Below are 18,780 nucleotides of genomic sequence, written 5' to 3'. Positions count from 1 at the left end.
TCTCTCAAGGGCAATACCGACAAATCACAAAAACTCATGCACTGATTTATATGCTTCAAATACATAGTAATTTAATACACAGCAATACATAGTAATCAGCATGTGATTATGTGAACTTTTGTGGGAGATTGCACACTGCATATGTATAACATGAAAGAGACCTGAATAAACACAAACAATATAGATTTAAAAATATTTCTTGTTTTCGGAATGCATCATAAAGAACAAACTGGCATTATGGATGTGCCATTTTTGTGTCAAGGATGTGTCTGAACCAGTACACCATATATATGACTTATAAACAATAAACAATAAAAAAAAAACAATGCAACTTTTTCTATAATTCGACCAGAGAAGATAAATAGAGTAATATATGCGTGAAAGACATGAGTGAATATTATAATGGTAGTTTTGTCCCTGTGCTCACAACTTTGTTTTTCCATGGTAAAGTTGATATTTGTGTGGAATTTCTCCAAAACCACCAAAGATCTGGAAAAAATTCTCTTGTAAGGGTTTTGAGTCTGAAACTGTCACTGAAATTGAGTAGAAACGACATAACTCTTAATAAATATGCCACGTTTAATATCACTACTGGCCTTTGTAAATCAGCATGACTATTGATCAAGAGAATAAATTTTATAAGTGGTGTGCTTGACTAACATTATCCCGGTTTGCACTTCATTCCTTGTATGGATTAGTGATGTGAAAAATTATTAATGTGTCATCTAGTAAAATATAATGATATATATTGTATCTGTTTCATTTAAGGAGAAATTGCTACATAAAATGTACCTGGTGTGGTCTCACAATGTTTTTACCATACCTACATACATTTTTATTTTATTTATTTTATTTTTCATTTTAAAGCATGATGTTAAAAAAAACTGCATGTTATCTGTTAATAACCAGCTGAAGTAACTAGACCTTTTATTTCGTAAATACGACCTATGAGTTCGTTTTTATCACAAAATATCATGTAATGAATATACAGTAGAATGAAAAGGGAGGTCTGCAGCAAAACGCGTTCTCTTTAAGATGGTTATGAGAAAAATCTCGCGAGAAAAACTGCAAGAGGGCGTGAGAATTGGCTGCGTGTCGTTTTCTTTTGGCTTTCACATTTCCGTTGTGGGAGGTTACAACTCGATTTGAACACACACACAAACACACACACATGCACAGACAGAGAGCGCCATTTGGAAAGACATTTTGGCGTGCACGAAACTCTTATCAAGAGGAGTTTCAGTGAATGATAATTTAACTATAAATAAAAGTCTCTAGCGTCCTTCTGTCAGTTTACATCACGTGACACAGTTGGCAACGCGCCGATGGTGAGTTTATTTTGTTTAAAAGCGTTAGGGGCGACTGTCGACTGTAAGTGTGTATTTATAGTATTACACTTAATTAGGAAATCAATAAGGTAGAGATGCGTATAGATTAACCCCGCCCCCAGCAGCGCTGACCCGCTGAGGCATGGACTCCACTAGATCCCTGAAGGTGTGCTGTGGTATCTGGCACAAAGACGTTAACAGCAGATCCTTAAAGTCCTGTAAGTTGTGAGGTGGGCCCTCCATGGATCGGACTTGATGGCCAGGACACCCCACAGATGTTTGATTGGATTGAGATCTGGGGAATTTGGAGGCCAAGTCAACACATTGAACTCTTTGTCATGTTCCTCGAACCATTCCTGAACAATTTTTACAGTGTGGCAGGGCTCATTATCCTGCCGAAAGAGGTCACTTCCAATAGGGAATACCGTTGCCATGAAGGGGTGTACCTGGTCTGCAACAATGTTTAGGTAGGTGGTATGTGTCAAAATAGCATCCACATGAATGCCAGGACACAAAGTTTCCCAGCAGAACATTGCCCAGAGCATCACACTGCCTCCGCCAGCTTGCCACCTTCTTCCATTGCTCCGTGGTCCAGTTCTGATGCTCACCTGTCCATTGTAGGCACTTTTGGCAGTGGACAGGGGTCAGCATGGGCACTCTGACAGGTCTGTGGCTACACAGCCCGATACGCAGCAAGCTGTGATGCACTGTGTGTTCTGACACCTTTCTGTCATAGCCAGCTTTAACTTTTCAGCAATTTGTGCTACAATAGCTCTTCTGTGGGATCAGACCAGACGGACGAGCCTTCACTCCCCATGCGCATCAGTGAGCCTTGGGCGCCCATGACCCTGTCGCTAGTTCACCGGTCGTCCTTCCTTGGACCACTTTGGGTAGGTACTAACCACTGCATACTGGGAACACCCCACAAGGCCTGCCGTTTTAAAGATGCTCTGACCCAGTCATCTAGCCATCACAATTTGGCCCTTGTAAAAGTTTCCAACACATCAACTTCGAGAACCGACTGGTCACTTGCTGCCTAATATATCTCAACCCTTGACAGGTGCTGTTGTAACAAGATAATCAATATTATTCACTTCACCTGTCAGTGGTCATAATGTTATGGCTGATCGGTGTATAATTCCATGTTCTTTTTTTTTTTTTTTTTTTTAAGCTGTAGCCTATGGTAATTATAGATGCCAAACTTTGGTGGTCATTAATTGACACTACGGGTGCAACAACTAATCGATTAAGTAGATAGAATTTGATAAAAACAGTTGCCAAAGAATTTAATTATCGATTGATTATTATAAAGCATGCTGTAGCACTACATGAATTCATTTAGATTAAAAACACATTTGATGGAAAATATTGAAAGATGGTACAATGCAGTCCTCCAAAGTATGAGAACGTTTTACGTTTACATTACATTGTAAACAATTTACAATTACATTGTGTTTTGATGTGAGAATCAATTTGACTCGTAATCAGTCATTTGTGGCCAGTCAGTGGAAGCGCAACGTCCCAGTCAATGTCCCTGCCTGGTGTTAGGATGAGAACATCCAACTCTATGCTCCTCCATGCTACTCCTTTTCCACTAAGTTATTTAGCTTTTGCAGCTAGAACAATAATAATCACAATAATGCTTTATAAATAATTATTGCAGCCACTGCATAATGCCACTTAGAAACATTGCCCAAGAAATTACCTGTGGCCAAAAGTAAACTGCAAATGCAGTTTCTCTTTGCTGGGAGATATGTCTAAAATTATAATTCATGGGCCTCTTGCCATATTTCCTTTTTTTTTTTTTTTTTTTTTTTTTTTTTGGGGGGGGGGGGGGGGGGGGCTGATTAGATAACTGCATGAATGTGCAGGTATACAGGTGTTCCTAATAAAGTGGTTGGTGAGTGTATCTGCTGATAAACAAACAGAACTGAAATGACTATTCCAGTATGAATTAATACTGACCTACTCTAAGCATGTGTGATAATGTGTGATAATTCGGTAAAGAAACTTATTTATTACACAGGAAAATACTAGTTACACCAGTCTCCACTGTTATTAAGGATATATGATAACGTTCAACACATACTGTTTACCCAAGTGATTTTCCAGTAGATAATCTTTCTCTGTCCTCTTTTTTGAAGTAATGATTAGCCAGAGTGTGAGCAGTACATGAGCTTAAACACCTGCTGAGTCACTCTTGGGAAGAAACTCGAGTGAGAGGAGACTGCCATGGCTCACAGGCTGTTTGAGGAGAAACACCATGCGTCAATTTACCAAAAGTATCGCATAATTCCACCTGAGAGGGTTACAGAGCTCATTCTGGAGTACCTGAACAAAAAGGTAGGATAGATATTCATTCATGCTGTCATTATTTTCTATACTACTAACCATGGCTTTAAAATATAGCCTTACATCATATGTCTCAGTCTCCCTTCCAGCAATGCAGGGTGTGGCCTCCTTCTTGCACCAGCACACTTGACTCAGGTCATCAGCTTATGTTGGAAGAAAAACACTAGCTAAAACCTTACTAATACAGAACATTATCAAAACATTTAGGAGTACTTTCAAAAGGTTATAAAAAGGTTATGCTCTAATGTTACAAATGTTTGCATAAGCCAAACCGAACTAAAAGTTAACACTGGATTTACAAAGGTTTTTGAAAAAAAAAAGTATTTGATTTTCTTCATACTTCTGTGCATATTTTGATCACCCATGAAGTGCAAAACGCGTTCCTATCACAGCTCATTTGCATGTATTGGTGCCCACAAATCTCCACAAAAGGTCAAGTGCACAGAGGGCTGGGAACATGAAATGAACAGTGAGGGAAAAGGCACAAAGGCAGAAGTTACGTTGTCTCACTTCTGTGCCAATAAAAATATGTAGCAGTGTAACAGCACCTGAAAAGGACAAAAGGTGAACTAGATGTGAATTTAGTGAGGTGACAAGAAAATGGTATGACATGAAAACAGAGTAGAAAAAATCTACAGGTGATCATGTACAGGCGATCAGCTAGAAGTGTTGCAGCAATTTTTAAGCCAGCTTTCGTCCTCTGAATAAATCAAACTGGTCTTTAAAAAATTCTCCCGATCTTCCTTTCCCTCATAAGGGTGACCTTAATCTTTCGTTAACTGAGCTATTTGTTTACGGATTATGGCTATGCCATAAACCTGGTTTTGAGTTCATATCCTGGCACCATCAGTATGCTGCTGATCCACACCATTGAGCAAGACATGTAACCTTCATCTGCTCAGCTCATTTGTAAGTCACATTTGATAACAGTGTCTGCAAAATGAGTAAATATAAATGTGGTTTGTTTGGTAGAAAGGACCTCCTCATGAGCTTGCTGTGGACCTGGGCTGTGGGACAGGACAGAACACTCGTCTGCTGGCCCCTCACTTCCAGAAAGTGGTGGGCATTGATGTCAGTGAGTGCCAAGTGGAGGAAGCGAGGGCAGTGCCAGGGTTTGCCAATGTCACCTATAGGTCTGCCATGAAGACATTTCTGCTGTCTGTTCTTGGGTTTATGTGAAAAGTTTAATATGAAATGATACATTATTCACTGGGAATCATTTAAAATTGTCATGACAATATGACCTGTGCTTCTTACACTACACTTTAACAAAGTGGTTAGAACAGATGTCATACTCAAGTTGCTATCACACAAGCAAGTAGATTAAGAAATACAAAGTATGAATGATATGGAGAGTTGATGGTACTACCATTGTGCTGATCACAGGTCAGGTCCAGCTGAGGAGCTGCCGTTTCCTGATGGCTCTGTGGATTTACTGACTGCAGCATCTGCAGCTCACTGGTTTGATACTAAGCGTTTCCTGAAGGAGGCAGCACGTGTATTGAAGCCTCATGGCTGTATTGCTCTTCTGGGCTACACTGATGAGTTCAGTCTACATTACAGCTCCTGTGGTGACAAACTGAACAACATCTGTGCAGAGGTGAGAACTGAAGGGACACCTTTTGGAAAGGTAACGTCCCCTCAGACATCCCCAGAATAGGATGGTCAATTCCAGTTTGCTGGTATGAGATGTCATGAGAGAAGCTTCACTTCTCTTTCACTCACTCATAGAAGCAAAGTTCTGCTCACGAGTCAAGAAAATAGTATGAAAATAGGGGTGAGAAATAAGATGTACAATATATGGCCAAAAGTATGTGGACACCTGACCATCACACCCATATGTGTTCCTTCCCCAAACTGTTGCCACAAAGTTGAAAGCACACAGTTGTCTAGATCGTTTTTGTATGCTGTAGCTTTAAGATTTCCCTTTACTGGAACTAAGAGGCCCAAACCTGTTCCAGCATGACAATGCCCCTGTGCACAAAGCGAGATCCATGAAGACGTGATCTGCCAAAGTTGGAGTGGAGCAGCTGCTGTGGCCTGCACAGAGAGCCCTGACCTCATCCCCACTGAACACTTTTGGGATGAATTGAAATGCTGACCCCAGGTCTCATCACCCAACATCAGTGTCTAACCTCATTATTGTTCTTGTGGCTGAATGAACACAAATCCCCACAGTCATGCTCCAAAGTCTAGTGGAAAGCTTTCCCAGAAGAGTGGAGCTTATTATAGCAGCAAAGTGGGACTAAATCTGAAATGGAATGTTCAGCAAGGACATGGGTGTGATGGTCAGGTGTCCACATACTTTTGGCCATATATTGTTATGTTCCAGCGGCTGTGATTGGTCACTCTCAACCAATCCCTTTTCTTCTGGAAACAGACGTTGATCGCATTCAGATGTAAATTATCAAAATGGCAGAGACAAAATGGGTTCATGTATTTGTAACTGAATGCAAATATAAACAAATGAAACCTTAACCATAAAAGAAAATGTATTGATACTTTTGTGCCACTCACAATCCTAGATGACTTTTTTGGTACATTTATTACTATAATAATCAGATACAAGGGTATCTTCTGTTTGTGTTTCTTCAGGTGAAGAAGGTTATCAAACCTTATGCTAGTCCTCCGGTGGTGGTAGCCAACAGTAGACTGCAGGCTTTATTTGAAGCTATACCCTTCACTGACAAAGAAAGGTACATGCAAATGACAACCTGTGGACCACAGTCTCTTATTTTTTTAACACATATTTTATGCAGTAGCATCAATCCAATGCTTTGTGTAGTTTGGCCAGAATGAAAACCTACAGCCACACTGACCCTTTGTTGATAGGATTGGATACCCCTGCTCTATAGAAATCTTTTACAGCTTTAAGGGCATTTGCTTGCTTATTATTCAATTTTCTGAATTAACTATATACGTTTGATTTTGTTTCACACTGCACAAAATTAAACAATGCAAAACATGCATGTTGGTCATCTGGGACAGGATGGGTCAAGGCTGAAAATGTACAACTTTTTTAAAATTCATTGTTCAGGAATATGTCAAGTGAAATCAAACCTTTTGCAAACCTGCACATAAATAATGGAAATTAACTGAGCGTGGACAAGAAAAAGCTGATACTAATTAATTTTATAATTTAATAAGTTATTAAATTATGCAGAATGTAATTGTAACGAATCCGGCCTCTGTGGTTCCCCCTGATCGTCACCAGAGGTCACCATCACCCGAGTATTGACTTTCCCCTCGAAACTACATTTCCCATCACCCCGCACCCAGCACTGATTACGAGCTCACCTGCAGCCTATTACCGGGACTACTTAAGCCTCCGCCTCTCGCTCACTCATTGCGAAGTCTTGTTTTGCCCCGGCTAACATTTCTGAGCGTTTATATCTTCTCTGTTGTATTACTGTGTTTGACCTTGGACTGTTTCTTCGCGTTCCTGATTCTTTGCTGCCTGCCCTGACCTCGGACTGTTCCTTCTCGTTTCTGATTCTTTGCTGCCTGCCCTGACCTTCTGCCTGTTTGATCACTCTGCCTTTGTTTTGCCTCTGTTTACCCTGTTTCGCTGTAGCCCGACCACGCCTGTACGACTGTGTCTGCCTTTTATTAAAACGCTGCTAATGGATCCCCATTCTGTTGACTCCTCGTTACAGAAGACTTCGCCTCCTCTCGATCCAGCAGCGGTCTACAGACTCTCTACCGAAGTCTCTGCCCAGGCTAACGTGCTAGCCGCCCATCAACAACAGCTAGCACGTCTCACGATACGGCTACCTCTTTCCGAATCTGCCTCACCGTCGTTAGAGCCAGCACCCCAAGCACCTCCCCCGAGTCATGCTACGGCTAGCCCTCGCTTAGCTTACCCGGAAAAGTTCGACGGCACACCGGCGAAGTGTAAGGGCTTTCTGCTCCAATGCTCCTTGTTTGTCTCGCAGCAGCCAGCGCTATATCCCACGGAAGAGAGTCGCATCGCTTTTGTCTGCTCTCTCCTGTCTGGCAAGGCGTTAGACTGGGCCACCGCCGTGTGGAATTTCACTCGACCAGCCTTTTCCTCGTTCAAGGCGTTTTTGCAGCGATTCCGAGAGGTGTTTGATCTGCCCGAAGGAGGAGACGGAGCCGGTGAACAAATTCTCAAGCTGCGTCAGGGGGAAAAAACGGCGGCGGATTTTGCCCTATCATTTCGCACACTGGCTGCACAAACCGGATGGTCTGATGACCCCTTAAAGCTGCTTTTCCGCAAGGGTCTAAACCTGGAGCTACAGGCTGAGCTCGCCTGTCGAGATGAGGGCAAGACCTTAGATCAGCTGATTAATCTTGCCATTCGCATTGACAATCTAATTCGCTCTAGGAGACCCAGCAGGGGTTCGGCGCTTCGTTCACCGAGCCCTCCGCTAATGCCTGAGCAAGAGGCGATGCAGGTGGGGCACGCTCGTATCTCCCCTGAGGAAAGAGAGCGCCGTTATCGTAGAAACCTCTGCCTCTACTGCGGCCAAGCCGGTCATGTGAAAGCTTCCTGCCCCACAAGACCCAAGCAACACGCTCCCTCTGCGGTGAGTCAATCATCTCATATTTCAAAGTGTATTAAGGTACCTGTTAAATTAGCCTTTAGTAATGGGATGGTAGAGACAATGGCTCTAATCGATTCTGGAGCAGCAGGAAATTTTATTGATGCGGGTTTCGCCAAAGCTCATGACCTCCCTCTCATACCTTGTAAATCTCCTTTGGCAGTGGCAGCGTTAGACGGAAGACCTCTGGGCGCCGGTCAGGTCCTACACACCACCAATGACATCTGCCTGACTACTGGCGCCATGCACTCAGAAACCATTCGTTTCTTCATCATACAAGCTCCCAATAACCCAGTTATTCTTGGACTGCCCTGGCTTCAGCTCCACGAACCACAGATCTCATGGACTGAGGGTCAAATCATTCACTGGTCGGCCAAGTGTTTTGTACAGTGTCTTCAGACCCTGGAACCAACGTCACTTAAAGCAGTCATCGTTAAGAAGGACCCTCCGCCCTCAGCCAACCTTCCTTCGGAGTATGCTGATCTAGCTGAGGCATTCAGCAAGTCCAACGCTGCCCAATTACCGCCACACCGGTCTAGCGACTGCGCCATCGAGCTGCTCCCTGGTTCTACACCACCCAGAGGTAGAATCTTCCCTCTTTCGCAACCAGAGACTGAAGCCATGAAAGCCTACATTGAGGAAGAACTGGCTAAGGGCTTCATCGTTCCATCTACGTCTCCTGCTTCCGCCGGATTCTTCTTTGTCAAAAAGAGAGATGGGGGTCTTCGGCCCTGTATTGATTATAGAGGTTTAAACGAAGTAACTGTCAAGTTCCGGTATCCCTTACCTCTAGTTCCACCGGCTCTAGAGCAGCTTCGCTCCGCCAAATACTTCACCAAGCTCGATCTGCGCAATGCCTACAATCTGATTCGCATAAAGGAGGGGGACGAGTGGAAGACCGCCTTCTCCACCACTTCTGGGCACTATGAGTACCGGGTCATGCCGTTCGGCCTCGTCAACAGTCCCTCAGTCTTCCAGGCATTCATAAACGATGTATTCCGTGACATGCTGAATAGATGGGTCATCGTCTACATGGATGACATTCTCATCTACTCCGCCTCTCTTGAAACACACATTCACCATGTCAGAGCCGTACTACAACGTTTGATCTCCCACCAGTTATATGCTAAAGCAGAGAAGTGTGAATTTCACCAGACTTCCACCACGTTCCTGGGATATGTGGTCAGTCCTGAGGGAGTGGCGATGGACGATCGTAAAGTGCAGGCCGTCCTGAACTGGCCCCAACCTACGACTGTTAAGGAGATGCAGAGATTCCTTGGATTCGCCAACTTCTACAGACGATTCATCAGAGACTTCAGCTCCATCGCAGGCCCCCTGACTTCAATGACCAAGAGGAGAGGAGGACGCTTAACCTGGTCGCCCGTAGCCGACAGAGCCTTTAATCACCTCAAGGAACGGTTCTCTACTGCACCTATACTCCATCACCCTGATCCTGAACGCGAATTCATAGTGGAGGTAGATGCCTCCAGCACAGGCGTCGGGGCCATTCTTTCGCAGCGTCATGGCAGTCCACCAAAAACTCTTCCCCTGTGCCTACTTCTCTCGCAAGCTTAACCAAGCGGAACAGAATTATGATGTGGGGAACCGCGAACTATTGGCTATGAAGGCGGCGCTGGAGGAGTGGCGACATTGGCTTGAGGGAGCCAAATTTCCCTTCTCAGTTCTCACCGACCATCGCAATCTGGAATATCTCCGCTCTGCAAAAAGACTCAATCACCGACAGGCTAGGTGGGCGTTGTTCTTCACACGTTTCCAGTTCACAGTAACTTATCGTCCAGGTTCCAAGAACACCAAAGCAGATGCGCTTTCTCGCCAGTTTGAGTCCGCTTACGAACCCCTTTCTCCCGATCCCATCTTACCTACCACTCTCATCGTGGCACCAGTGCAGTGGGACATCATGACCAAAATTGCGGAGACACAGGGCACCGATCCCATACCGGCTGCATGTCCTCCTAATAGGACCTTTGTACCTCTTTCCCTGAGGAACAGAGCTATTCAACTGGCTCATGACCTCCCCGGCTCCGGACACCCCGGAATAACGGCTTCCATCCAACTCCTCACCAACAAATTCTGGTGGCCCTCACTCCGTACTGACACCATTGCATACATTAAGAACTGTGTAACTTGCAACGCCACCAAATCCTCCAAACAGTTACCGGCAGGTTTGCTCCAGCCTCTACCCATCCCTCAGAGACCCTGGTCCCACATCGCCATCGACTTCGTCACCGACCTCCCCAACTCCAGAGGCAATACCACCATTCTTACTGTGGTTGACCGCTTCTCTAAGTCCTGTCGCCTAATACCCTTACCCAAACTACCCACAGCCCTAGAAACAGCAGAGGCTCTGTGCAGTTATGTGTTCCGCTTCTACGGACTCCCTGAAGATATCGTCTCGGACAGAGGCCCTCAGTTCACTTCTCGCGTATGGACAGCCTTCTTCAAACGTCTCAACATTAACATAAGCCTTACCTCGGGCTACCATCCTGAATCCAATGGGCAAACCGAGCGGCTCAACCAAGAGATCACCCGCTTCCTAAGATCCTACTGTCACCGCAACCAAGCTGATTGGAGCCGATATCTGTTTTGGGCAGAATACGCGCAAAATTCCCTGCGCAAACAATCCACCGGGCTTACACCCTTCCAATGCGTGCTGGGGTTCCAACCACCTCTCTTTCCCTGGTCCGGGGAGCCCACAGAATTACCTGCAGTTAATGACTGGTTCAGGAGGAGTGAAACCACCTGGAACGAGGCCCATACCCATCTCCAACGCGCCATCAGGAGACAGAAGGAACAGGCAGATCACCACCGACGTCCCAACCCTGAGTATGTCCCGGGATCATGGGTCTGGCTCTCCACTAGAGACCTCCGGCTCCGACTACCCTGCCGCAAACTCAGTCCCAGGTACGTGGGTCCTTTCAAAGTCATTAAACAAATAACCCCTGTTTCTTATCGTTTGGCTTTACCTCCACAATATCGTATCTCACCCACTTTTCATGTCTCCCTGCTCAAGGCCGCTGGTGCTCCGAGAAGGGCGGACGACCTAGATGAGGCCCGGAACCAGGGACCCCCTCCCCTCATCATCGACGGTGAGGAGGCGTATCAGGTGCAGGAAATCTTAAACTCTCGGCGCCGGGGAGGAGTCCTGCAATATCTCGTGGACTGGGAGGGGTACGGACCGGAAGAGAGGTCCTGGGTCGATGCCAAGGACATTCTTGACCCGTCTCTTACTACTGACTTCCACAGGACCCATCCGGATAAACCGGCCCCTCGTCCTCGCGGAAGACCCCGGCGTCGTCTGCCTTCTCACGTCAGGAGCCGCTCGCAGGAGGGGGGCTCTGTAACGAATCCGGCCTCTGTGGTTCCCCCTGATCGTCACCAGAGGTCACCATCACCCGAGTATTGACTTTCCCCTCGAAACTACATTTCCCATCACCCCGCACCCAGCACTGATTACGAGCTCACCTGCAGCCTATTACCGGGACTACTTAAGCCTCCGCCTCTCGCTCACTCATTGCGAAGTCTTGTTTTGCCCCGGCTAACATTTCTGAGCGTTTATATCTTCTCTGTTGTATTACTGTGTTTGACCTTGGACTGTTTCTTCGCGTTCCTGATTCTTTGCTGCCTGCCCTGACCTCGGACTGTTCCTTCTCGTTTCTGATTCTTTGCTGCCTGCCCTGACCTTCTGCCTGTTTGATCACTCTGCCTTTGTTTTGCCTCTGTTTACCCTGTTTCGCTGTAGCCCGACCACGCCTGTACGACTGTGTCTGCCTTTTATTAAAACGCTGCTAATGGATCCCCATTCTGTTGACTCCTCGTTACAGTAATGAACTGCAGAAACAATTTAATTCTGTTCTGTGCATCAGTCTGCATCTCAAAACTACTGTTAAGAAGCCATAATACAGCAGATGGGTAGAATCAAAAATCATGTTCTCACTAAATAGAGACAACAAGCCTCATTTATTAAGCTAAATACAAAAGGATTTATTTGTAAATCACCTATACAAGTGTTTACACAAGAAATTTAGTACTCACAGAAACCCTGTAATTTCAGACAAATGTTTGTATCCTACTTAGTGCTCCTGAGTGCAAATTTAGGCATAAGAAGCCTAAGTAGCATAAACCTCGATTGACTTCAAATCATAGAATATGCATGAAATACTGCACATTAAATTGTTATAACGTTTAAAGCATTTGGCAGAAGTCCTTATTGAGACACTTGTAGAAGTGTTTTGGGATCTCTATCAAAAATACATACTCATGCTAGTTCACCAGGACTAAGAGTACCACTGAGAAAATTTTGTGAAAAATAATAGAAAAATAAAAGAAAGCATGCCAACACAAACCCATAAATTAAGGCAAATAAAACTAATCATTCAATTATGACAAAAGAAATGCCGGGTATAAAGGAAGGATGGGACAGTCTGTCTGTGCATAGCCATAAGCCATTTGCCTTAGCTGACAAAAGATTTAGCGCTTGTTGGACTAGAATAACTCGAGTGGTCTGCACAGAGCCCTGACCTGAACCCCACTGAACGCCTTTAGGATGAACTGAAACGCTGACTGCGCCAAGGCCAGCTCACCCAACATCAGTCTGACCTTACTAATGCTCTTGTGGGTGAATGAGCAAATCCCCACAGCCACACTCCAAAATCGAGTGGAATGCCTTCCCAGAACATCTGGAATGGGATGTTCAAAAAGCACATAGGAGTGTGACGGTCAGGTGTCCACAAACTTTTGGCCATATAGTGTGTATTAAATATTTTTATTGGCATAGAAATTAGTCAGAATAACTTCCATTTTTGCCTTTCAACCTTTAACTTTATTGTCACTCTTAAGTTCTGTGCTCTTGAACTTTTGGAGTTTTGTGGGTGTCATGCAAAAGAGCCTTGATGGGAATACCCATTGCACTTGATGATCAACATACGCCCACAAGTGCGAAGAAAATCAGTGTTTCCTAAAATTTTAGTTCAGTTTTGCTTACGCAAATATTTACACCCAACTTTACTAAAAGATTGATAAATGAGGGCCAATGTTAGACTTGACGTTAGGGTTCAGGAACAGACTGAGACCACCTCAGGGTTCGATAAAACAGGCTAAATATTGCACGTCAAGCATTCAGCTTCAGCAACAAACTTTCACTGTGGTTTATGTTTGGGCCTTGACTGTGTTGTTATATTGCTAAATATATAACTGTAGTATGATCATTTAGTAATATAATTCTGCTTTTTTAAGCACCATTGTAACTGGCAATCCAGGTTAATCAACTTGGAGGATTCTGGGCAAATGAGTTCTCCCGAATGGCTGCTCTCACTGAGTGCTGCAGCAGCTCTCTGCTGGCTGCCGGCAGCGTAGCACGGCCTCTTACAGTAACTCCCCTTCTAGGGACAGCCCCTGAAGTCCCTAGGCCAGCAGCACATTTGCGCCAGAACTCTCTAATGAGCTATGGATCCAAAATATGGCGAGCTGGAACCCATGACCACTCCTCTTGGCTGTAACCCTCCCAGTCCATGAGGTGCTGGGTCCTGCCTCTGACCTGGAGGAAGTCGTGGAGTCACCAGACTGCATAGGCTGGGGCTCCATCTATAAGATATGGAGCGGGTGATCATCATTAGGTGCTGTCTGACCACATAAACGGTTTAAGGCACAGCACATGGAATGTGTGGTGGATGCGCATGGAGGCAAGCGCAGCTGATAGGTGACCGGGTTTATGCAAACGTTCTTAAAAGGCCCCATGTAACATGGAGTGAGTTTGCATGATTCCATGTTGAGTGGGAGGTCTTTGGTGGACAACCAGACCCGCTGACCTTGGCAGAAGGTGTGATTTCCCCATCTTTTTCAGTACAGGCCTTCTGCCATGCTCTCTAGCAAAACCAAACAAATTGCTCAGCTGCTGGGACCTCAACTTTGCACTCCTGCTCTGGACACATGGGTGGAGGGAACCCGAACTAGCACTCAAATAGGGAATGCCAGGTAGGGTATTATGGGCATATTCTGCATATGGCAAGTGCTCCACCCATGAGAATGGATTGCTGGAGGCAAGGCAGCACAGAGTATTGACCCTCTCAGTCTGGCCATTCGATTGGGGATGGAAGCCAGAGGAAAGGCTTACAAAGGCCCCCATGAGCTGGCAGAAGGCCTTCCAATAATGGCTAGCGAGCTGGTTGTCTCTACTTATTGAGAACTGGGTAGAGAGCTTGGGTAGGGCAACAAATTTGCAGGCCTTGGAGAATCAGTCAACTATAACCAGGATCACCGTGTTTCCCCTGGATGCGGGAAGACCCATGACAAAGTCCAGAGACACGTGGGACCATGGGAGGTTGGGGATAGGGAGGGGATGAAGAAGGCCCCCAGGTTTAGTGGGGGGGCCCTTATTGCGAGCACACAACTGGCATGCCGTAATAAAGTCATGGACTTCCTTCTCCATACTCGCCTACCACCTAAGAAATTCAAGGGTCCTGGTCACTCCTGGGAGGCATGCCCCCACTCCTAGACCTGCTGGCGTGCTGTGGGCCATCTCGAGAACCCAGCAGAGAGGAGCCACAAATTGAAGGGCCAGTGTAATATGCTCAGGCTCGCAATCTGGACCTGAGGGAGCCCATTGGTGGGAAAGAGCATCAGGCTTACTGTTATTCGAACCTGGCCTATATGACAGGATGAAGTCAAACCTACCAAAAAACAAAGCCCATCTCTCTAGATGGCGGTTAAGGTGCCTGACCTGATGGATATAGGCCAGGTTCTTGTGATCGGTCCACAAATGGGTGCTTAACCCCCTCCAGCCAATGCCTCCATTCCTCAAGGGCCAGCTTAAATGCAAGGAGCTACACCATTCAGCCGTAACATTAAAACCACCTGCCTAATATTGTGTTGGTCCCCCTTGTGCCACCAAAACAGCTCTGACCCATCAAGGCATGGACTCAACAAGACCTGTGAAGGTGTGCTGTGGTATCTGGCACAAAGATGTTGGCAGCAGATCCTTTAAGTCCTGTAATTTCAATGGATTGGACTTGTTTGTTCAGCACATCCTTGCTTGATCAGATTGAGATCTGGGGAATTTGGAGGCCAAGTCAACACCATGCACTCTTTGTCATGTTCCTCAAACCATTTCTGAACTAAAATGCAATGTGCACCCGTGCACCTGCTCGCCCTGCGCACCAATGGGTCTTGGGAGCCCATGTCCGAGGAAGGACAATCAGTGACCCGGCGACAGGGACATGGGCTCCCAAGGCTTGGTTCACTGATTGTCCTTCCTAGGACCACTTTTGGTAAGTACTAAACACTGCATACCTGGAACACCCCCACAAGACCTGACGTTTTGGAGATGCTTTGCTTTTTCTTTTATAACTTATACATTATCAAGTCAGTAAAAAAACATTTTAGATTTTCAAACAGTAGTTTTCCAGCACAAAATTTAATGCTTCTATGTCAGTAAAGAAAGCAGCATATTATGTAGAGACCATGTTTCAGACAAAAAAACATAATGAAGCCTGCTTGGATTTGCTGCAAAATAAGAAGCACATGCAACAGTCAAAGTCTCAAGAAGAACTCCAGCTGGTTCTGCTAGATCATCAGTAAAACTTAGCAGCTAATTTCCCTATAAAACGGACCAAATTGTACCTGAGACTACTAATTTTTTTTAAAGCAAAGGGTCGTCACACCAAATATTGACTTTGTTTTATTTATTACCGTTTACGGCTCTTGATAGTATTTTTTTTAATGTAGAAACATTTCATTTTTTTTAAAGGCATCTTTGCTCTACTGCATTTCTTTGCATGTGCCTTTTGCACAGTACCATGTGTGTGTGTGTGTATGTGTATGTATATGTATATATATATATATATATATATATATATATATATATATATATATATATATATACATATATATACATATATATATATAGACACACACACACACACACAGTAAAAAGATTCTTTCTTTTTCTTGGTTGTGCTTTAATATTCTTTTATCCGTTCTTTCTTTCTTTGTTTCTTTCTTTCTTTCTTCAGTTTCTTCTTTATCCGTTTTCAATTCTTATTTTCCTTTTTTTCCCCCTTCTTACCTCAGGCATAGGCCTGGCATACCATACAGGTCACTCCTCTGCAAAGGTGCAAGGAAGGGATAGGTCATAGGCTGGCTTTAAGTAAGTGCAGGCAATTCAGGTTAATCAGCCTGGAGGATTCAGGGCAACTGAGTTCTCCCGGATGGCCGCTCTCACTGTGTGCTGCTGCTGCCCTCTGCTGGTAGTGCCGCCTCTTACACCAGTACTGACATGCACATGTATCTCTAATTGCATAACATCCAGATAACATCTTAAGGATGTCATATCATACATGTCTGATGTGAAAGTCTGTAATACTGGGTAGAGTTTATGTCTATAGTGAGAGTTGATCTTTCCCTGTTGCACCAACACTTCCCCAAACCATGAAGCTTTTACATTCTTGTTCGACACTGTGGCCATTATTCAGTGTCTGAGCCAAAAACCAATTTTGATCAGTGCAGTTTATTGAAGCATTAATTCCCACCAAACAACATATAAGATTTAAATTGTGGGTTTATCATTCAGGTGGGGAGGGTTGTCTCTGAGCTAGAAGTAATAGGGCACAGTAGTGCATTTAGGCCTGTGTTAATACCCAGTTTTAGGATAGATATTTAAAAATTACGCAGCAACAAAGGAGCTCTGTATAGGCATAATTCATCCACGAGGTACAGTTCACATTGTGTGATGCTGTATTAAGGTTCAGCAGTAACACAGTTCATGCTGTATTCTAAGCTGCAGATTAAAACAACCCTTGAAGATGTTGATTTTTATTAACAAAAACTATTTGGAGATTCAGCCTGGGACACAAAACAAAGGCAGTTCACACAACTGGTATGTCACTTGCCCACAAGCATATGTAATTACAATAATAATTAGCAACAGTAATAAGCCCAGGACACAAAGTTAGGCTACTGTCAGTTAATAGTAGCAGTCAGAATAAGTTGCGGTTCACACAACTGGTGTGTCACTTTCCCACGAGCAAGAGTGATTACAGATGTGATTGCATAGTTATTTTAATAATATCAGTAAGTGATTGACTAGGGTGCAGCTATTGACGAATTATAGATTTTACATTGCATGTTGTCAACAATAATGTAATGTATATTAAAATCTACATTACACCAGAGTCATAACTAACATTTGTGTGATACCATTTTTGTCTTAACCTTCAACCTGTCTCTTCTTGGGAAGGATTGAAAGAATTCCACTGAAGATGGAGATGACGGTTGCAGGCGCAGTAGGCTTTGTGGAGTCTTTCTCTTATTGTCAGACCTACTTTAAGACAGATCCCCAAGCTGCAGCTGCTCTTTTACAGTCAATGATGACACGGTAATCAGTTTACTAATAATTCAATATATTGTGTAGTATTATATAATTGCTATAATTTGATAACAGGAACTAGCTTTTCTTGAGGACATTTCACTGCATTACATGTAAGTATAAACAGATAAAAGGTATAGTTCTTTATTAAATAATAAAAAAAACTTGATATAAGGGGAATAAAACACCTCGGTATGTGCTGTTTTAGGATCATAAACCAAAAACCATCACACCACCTCATTGTTGATTATTTCCCTATAACAGCGTGTCCTGGTGTGTTTGTAAATCTATTCTTATGAAAGACATTTTTGTATGCATTGTGTTTATAGATACAAATTTTAACATTCAACCTCCATTCTGTTTCAGGCTTCTAGAGGAAATGGGTGTCTCATCACCTGACACTAAGTTAGAGTTCACAACAGACTTCTACTGTGTGCTGGCATGTAAACCACAATGAAGAGAACCACTCTGATTTGAAGGAGGACTTGCATGACGGTCATGGCATTATATATTTCATGCATATTTGCCATTTGTTATCACATTTGTGCACTATTAAATTAATCTGCCATTAGTAGACTATGTTAATAACTATGTTAAGACATAGTAAACTGTGTCTAGAAGTATAGTCAAACTATAAAAGCTAATAAAACGTTAATTTTACATTTGTGACTTGGAACAGTTTCTTTGAATTTTCGTACTTTTGCTGTGAACATTACATTCTGAACAGGAACATTACAAACAAATGTTTACATTTTAACATTATCTAGTCCAAGATAATCATGCATAAAAGCAGTGTTGCCAGAGTGTGAGAAACACTTGGTGTGTGGTGAATTTAAATTTATATGCCAGTCAGAACTTTTTTCAGGCAGTTCCCAAGTCCCGGAAGGCCAATGTCCAACACAGTTTGTTGATTTCACTGCTCAGAGACAATTCAACTCACAAGTTAGTTACCAGAACTTTCCACACAGGAGTATAATTAGGAAACTAAAACATGGAAGAAGTTGAGAATGAAGAGTCTGGCTTTTTTGATATATTTAGCATGCAGTCTTACATTGTATTATGTCAGTATTTTAAAGTTAAGGTTAAGGTGTGGGCAGGGAGCATTCTGGAAATGTACAATTAAGCCAACATGCTTATCTATTAACCAAAGAACACT

At 43.9% G+C, this 18,780-nt stretch overlaps 1 protein-coding gene and 1 pseudogene across 2 annotated transcripts; one reads left to right on the top strand and one right to left on the bottom strand.

The window, feature by feature from the left end:
• Window positions 1-18,780, bottom strand: part of LOC113534872 (E3 ubiquitin-protein ligase TRIM35-like) — a 37,949-nt pseudogene that overhangs the window by 6,096 nt on the left and 13,073 nt on the right.
• On the top strand, window positions 1,126-18,284 carry LOC113535006 (uncharacterized protein YafE). Of its 2 annotated transcripts, XM_053234349.1 has the most exons (8): window positions 1,126-1,328; window positions 2,101-2,218; window positions 3,473-3,671; window positions 4,653-4,813; window positions 5,067-5,280; window positions 6,276-6,376; window positions 17,496-17,633; window positions 17,991-18,284. In XM_053234349.1, exons 3-8 carry the CDS (start codon window positions 3,561-3,563, stop codon window positions 18,079-18,081), a joined length of 816 nt encoding a protein of 271 aa, XP_053090324.1. In that variant the 5' UTR covers window positions 1,126-1,328; window positions 2,101-2,218; window positions 3,473-3,560; the 3' UTR covers window positions 18,082-18,284. The 2 variants fall into 2 exon arrangements, with proteins under 2 accessions (XP_053090324.1, XP_026783856.2); XM_026928055.3 differs by lacking the exon at window positions 2,101-2,218.

The sequence above is a fragment of the Pangasianodon hypophthalmus genome, chromosome 5, assembly GCF_027358585.1.
Source record: "Pangasianodon hypophthalmus isolate fPanHyp1 chromosome 5, fPanHyp1.pri, whole genome shotgun sequence".
Classification (NCBI taxonomy): domain Eukaryota; kingdom Metazoa; phylum Chordata; class Actinopteri; order Siluriformes; family Pangasiidae; genus Pangasianodon; species Pangasianodon hypophthalmus.
The sequence above is the reverse complement of the archived record's forward strand: the minus strand, read 5'-3'. Positions and strand labels throughout refer to the sequence as shown.

What these genes read in the sequence shown, in the direction of transcription:
- LOC113535006 (XM_026928055.3), top strand. Translation starts at nt 3,561, where the DNA reads ATGGCTCACAGGCTGTTTGAGGAGAAACACCATGCGTCAATTTACCAA. An exon ending in TTTGCCAATGTCACCTATAG is followed by an intron (nt 4,814 to 5,066) that starts GTCTGCCATGAA and finishes TGCTGATCACAG; the next exon opens with GTCAGGTCCAGCTGAGGAGC. An exon ending in CCCTTCACTGACAAAGAAAG is followed by an intron (nt 6,377 to 17,495) that starts GTACATGCAAAT and finishes CTTCTTGGGAAG; the next exon opens with GATTGAAAGAATTCCACTGA.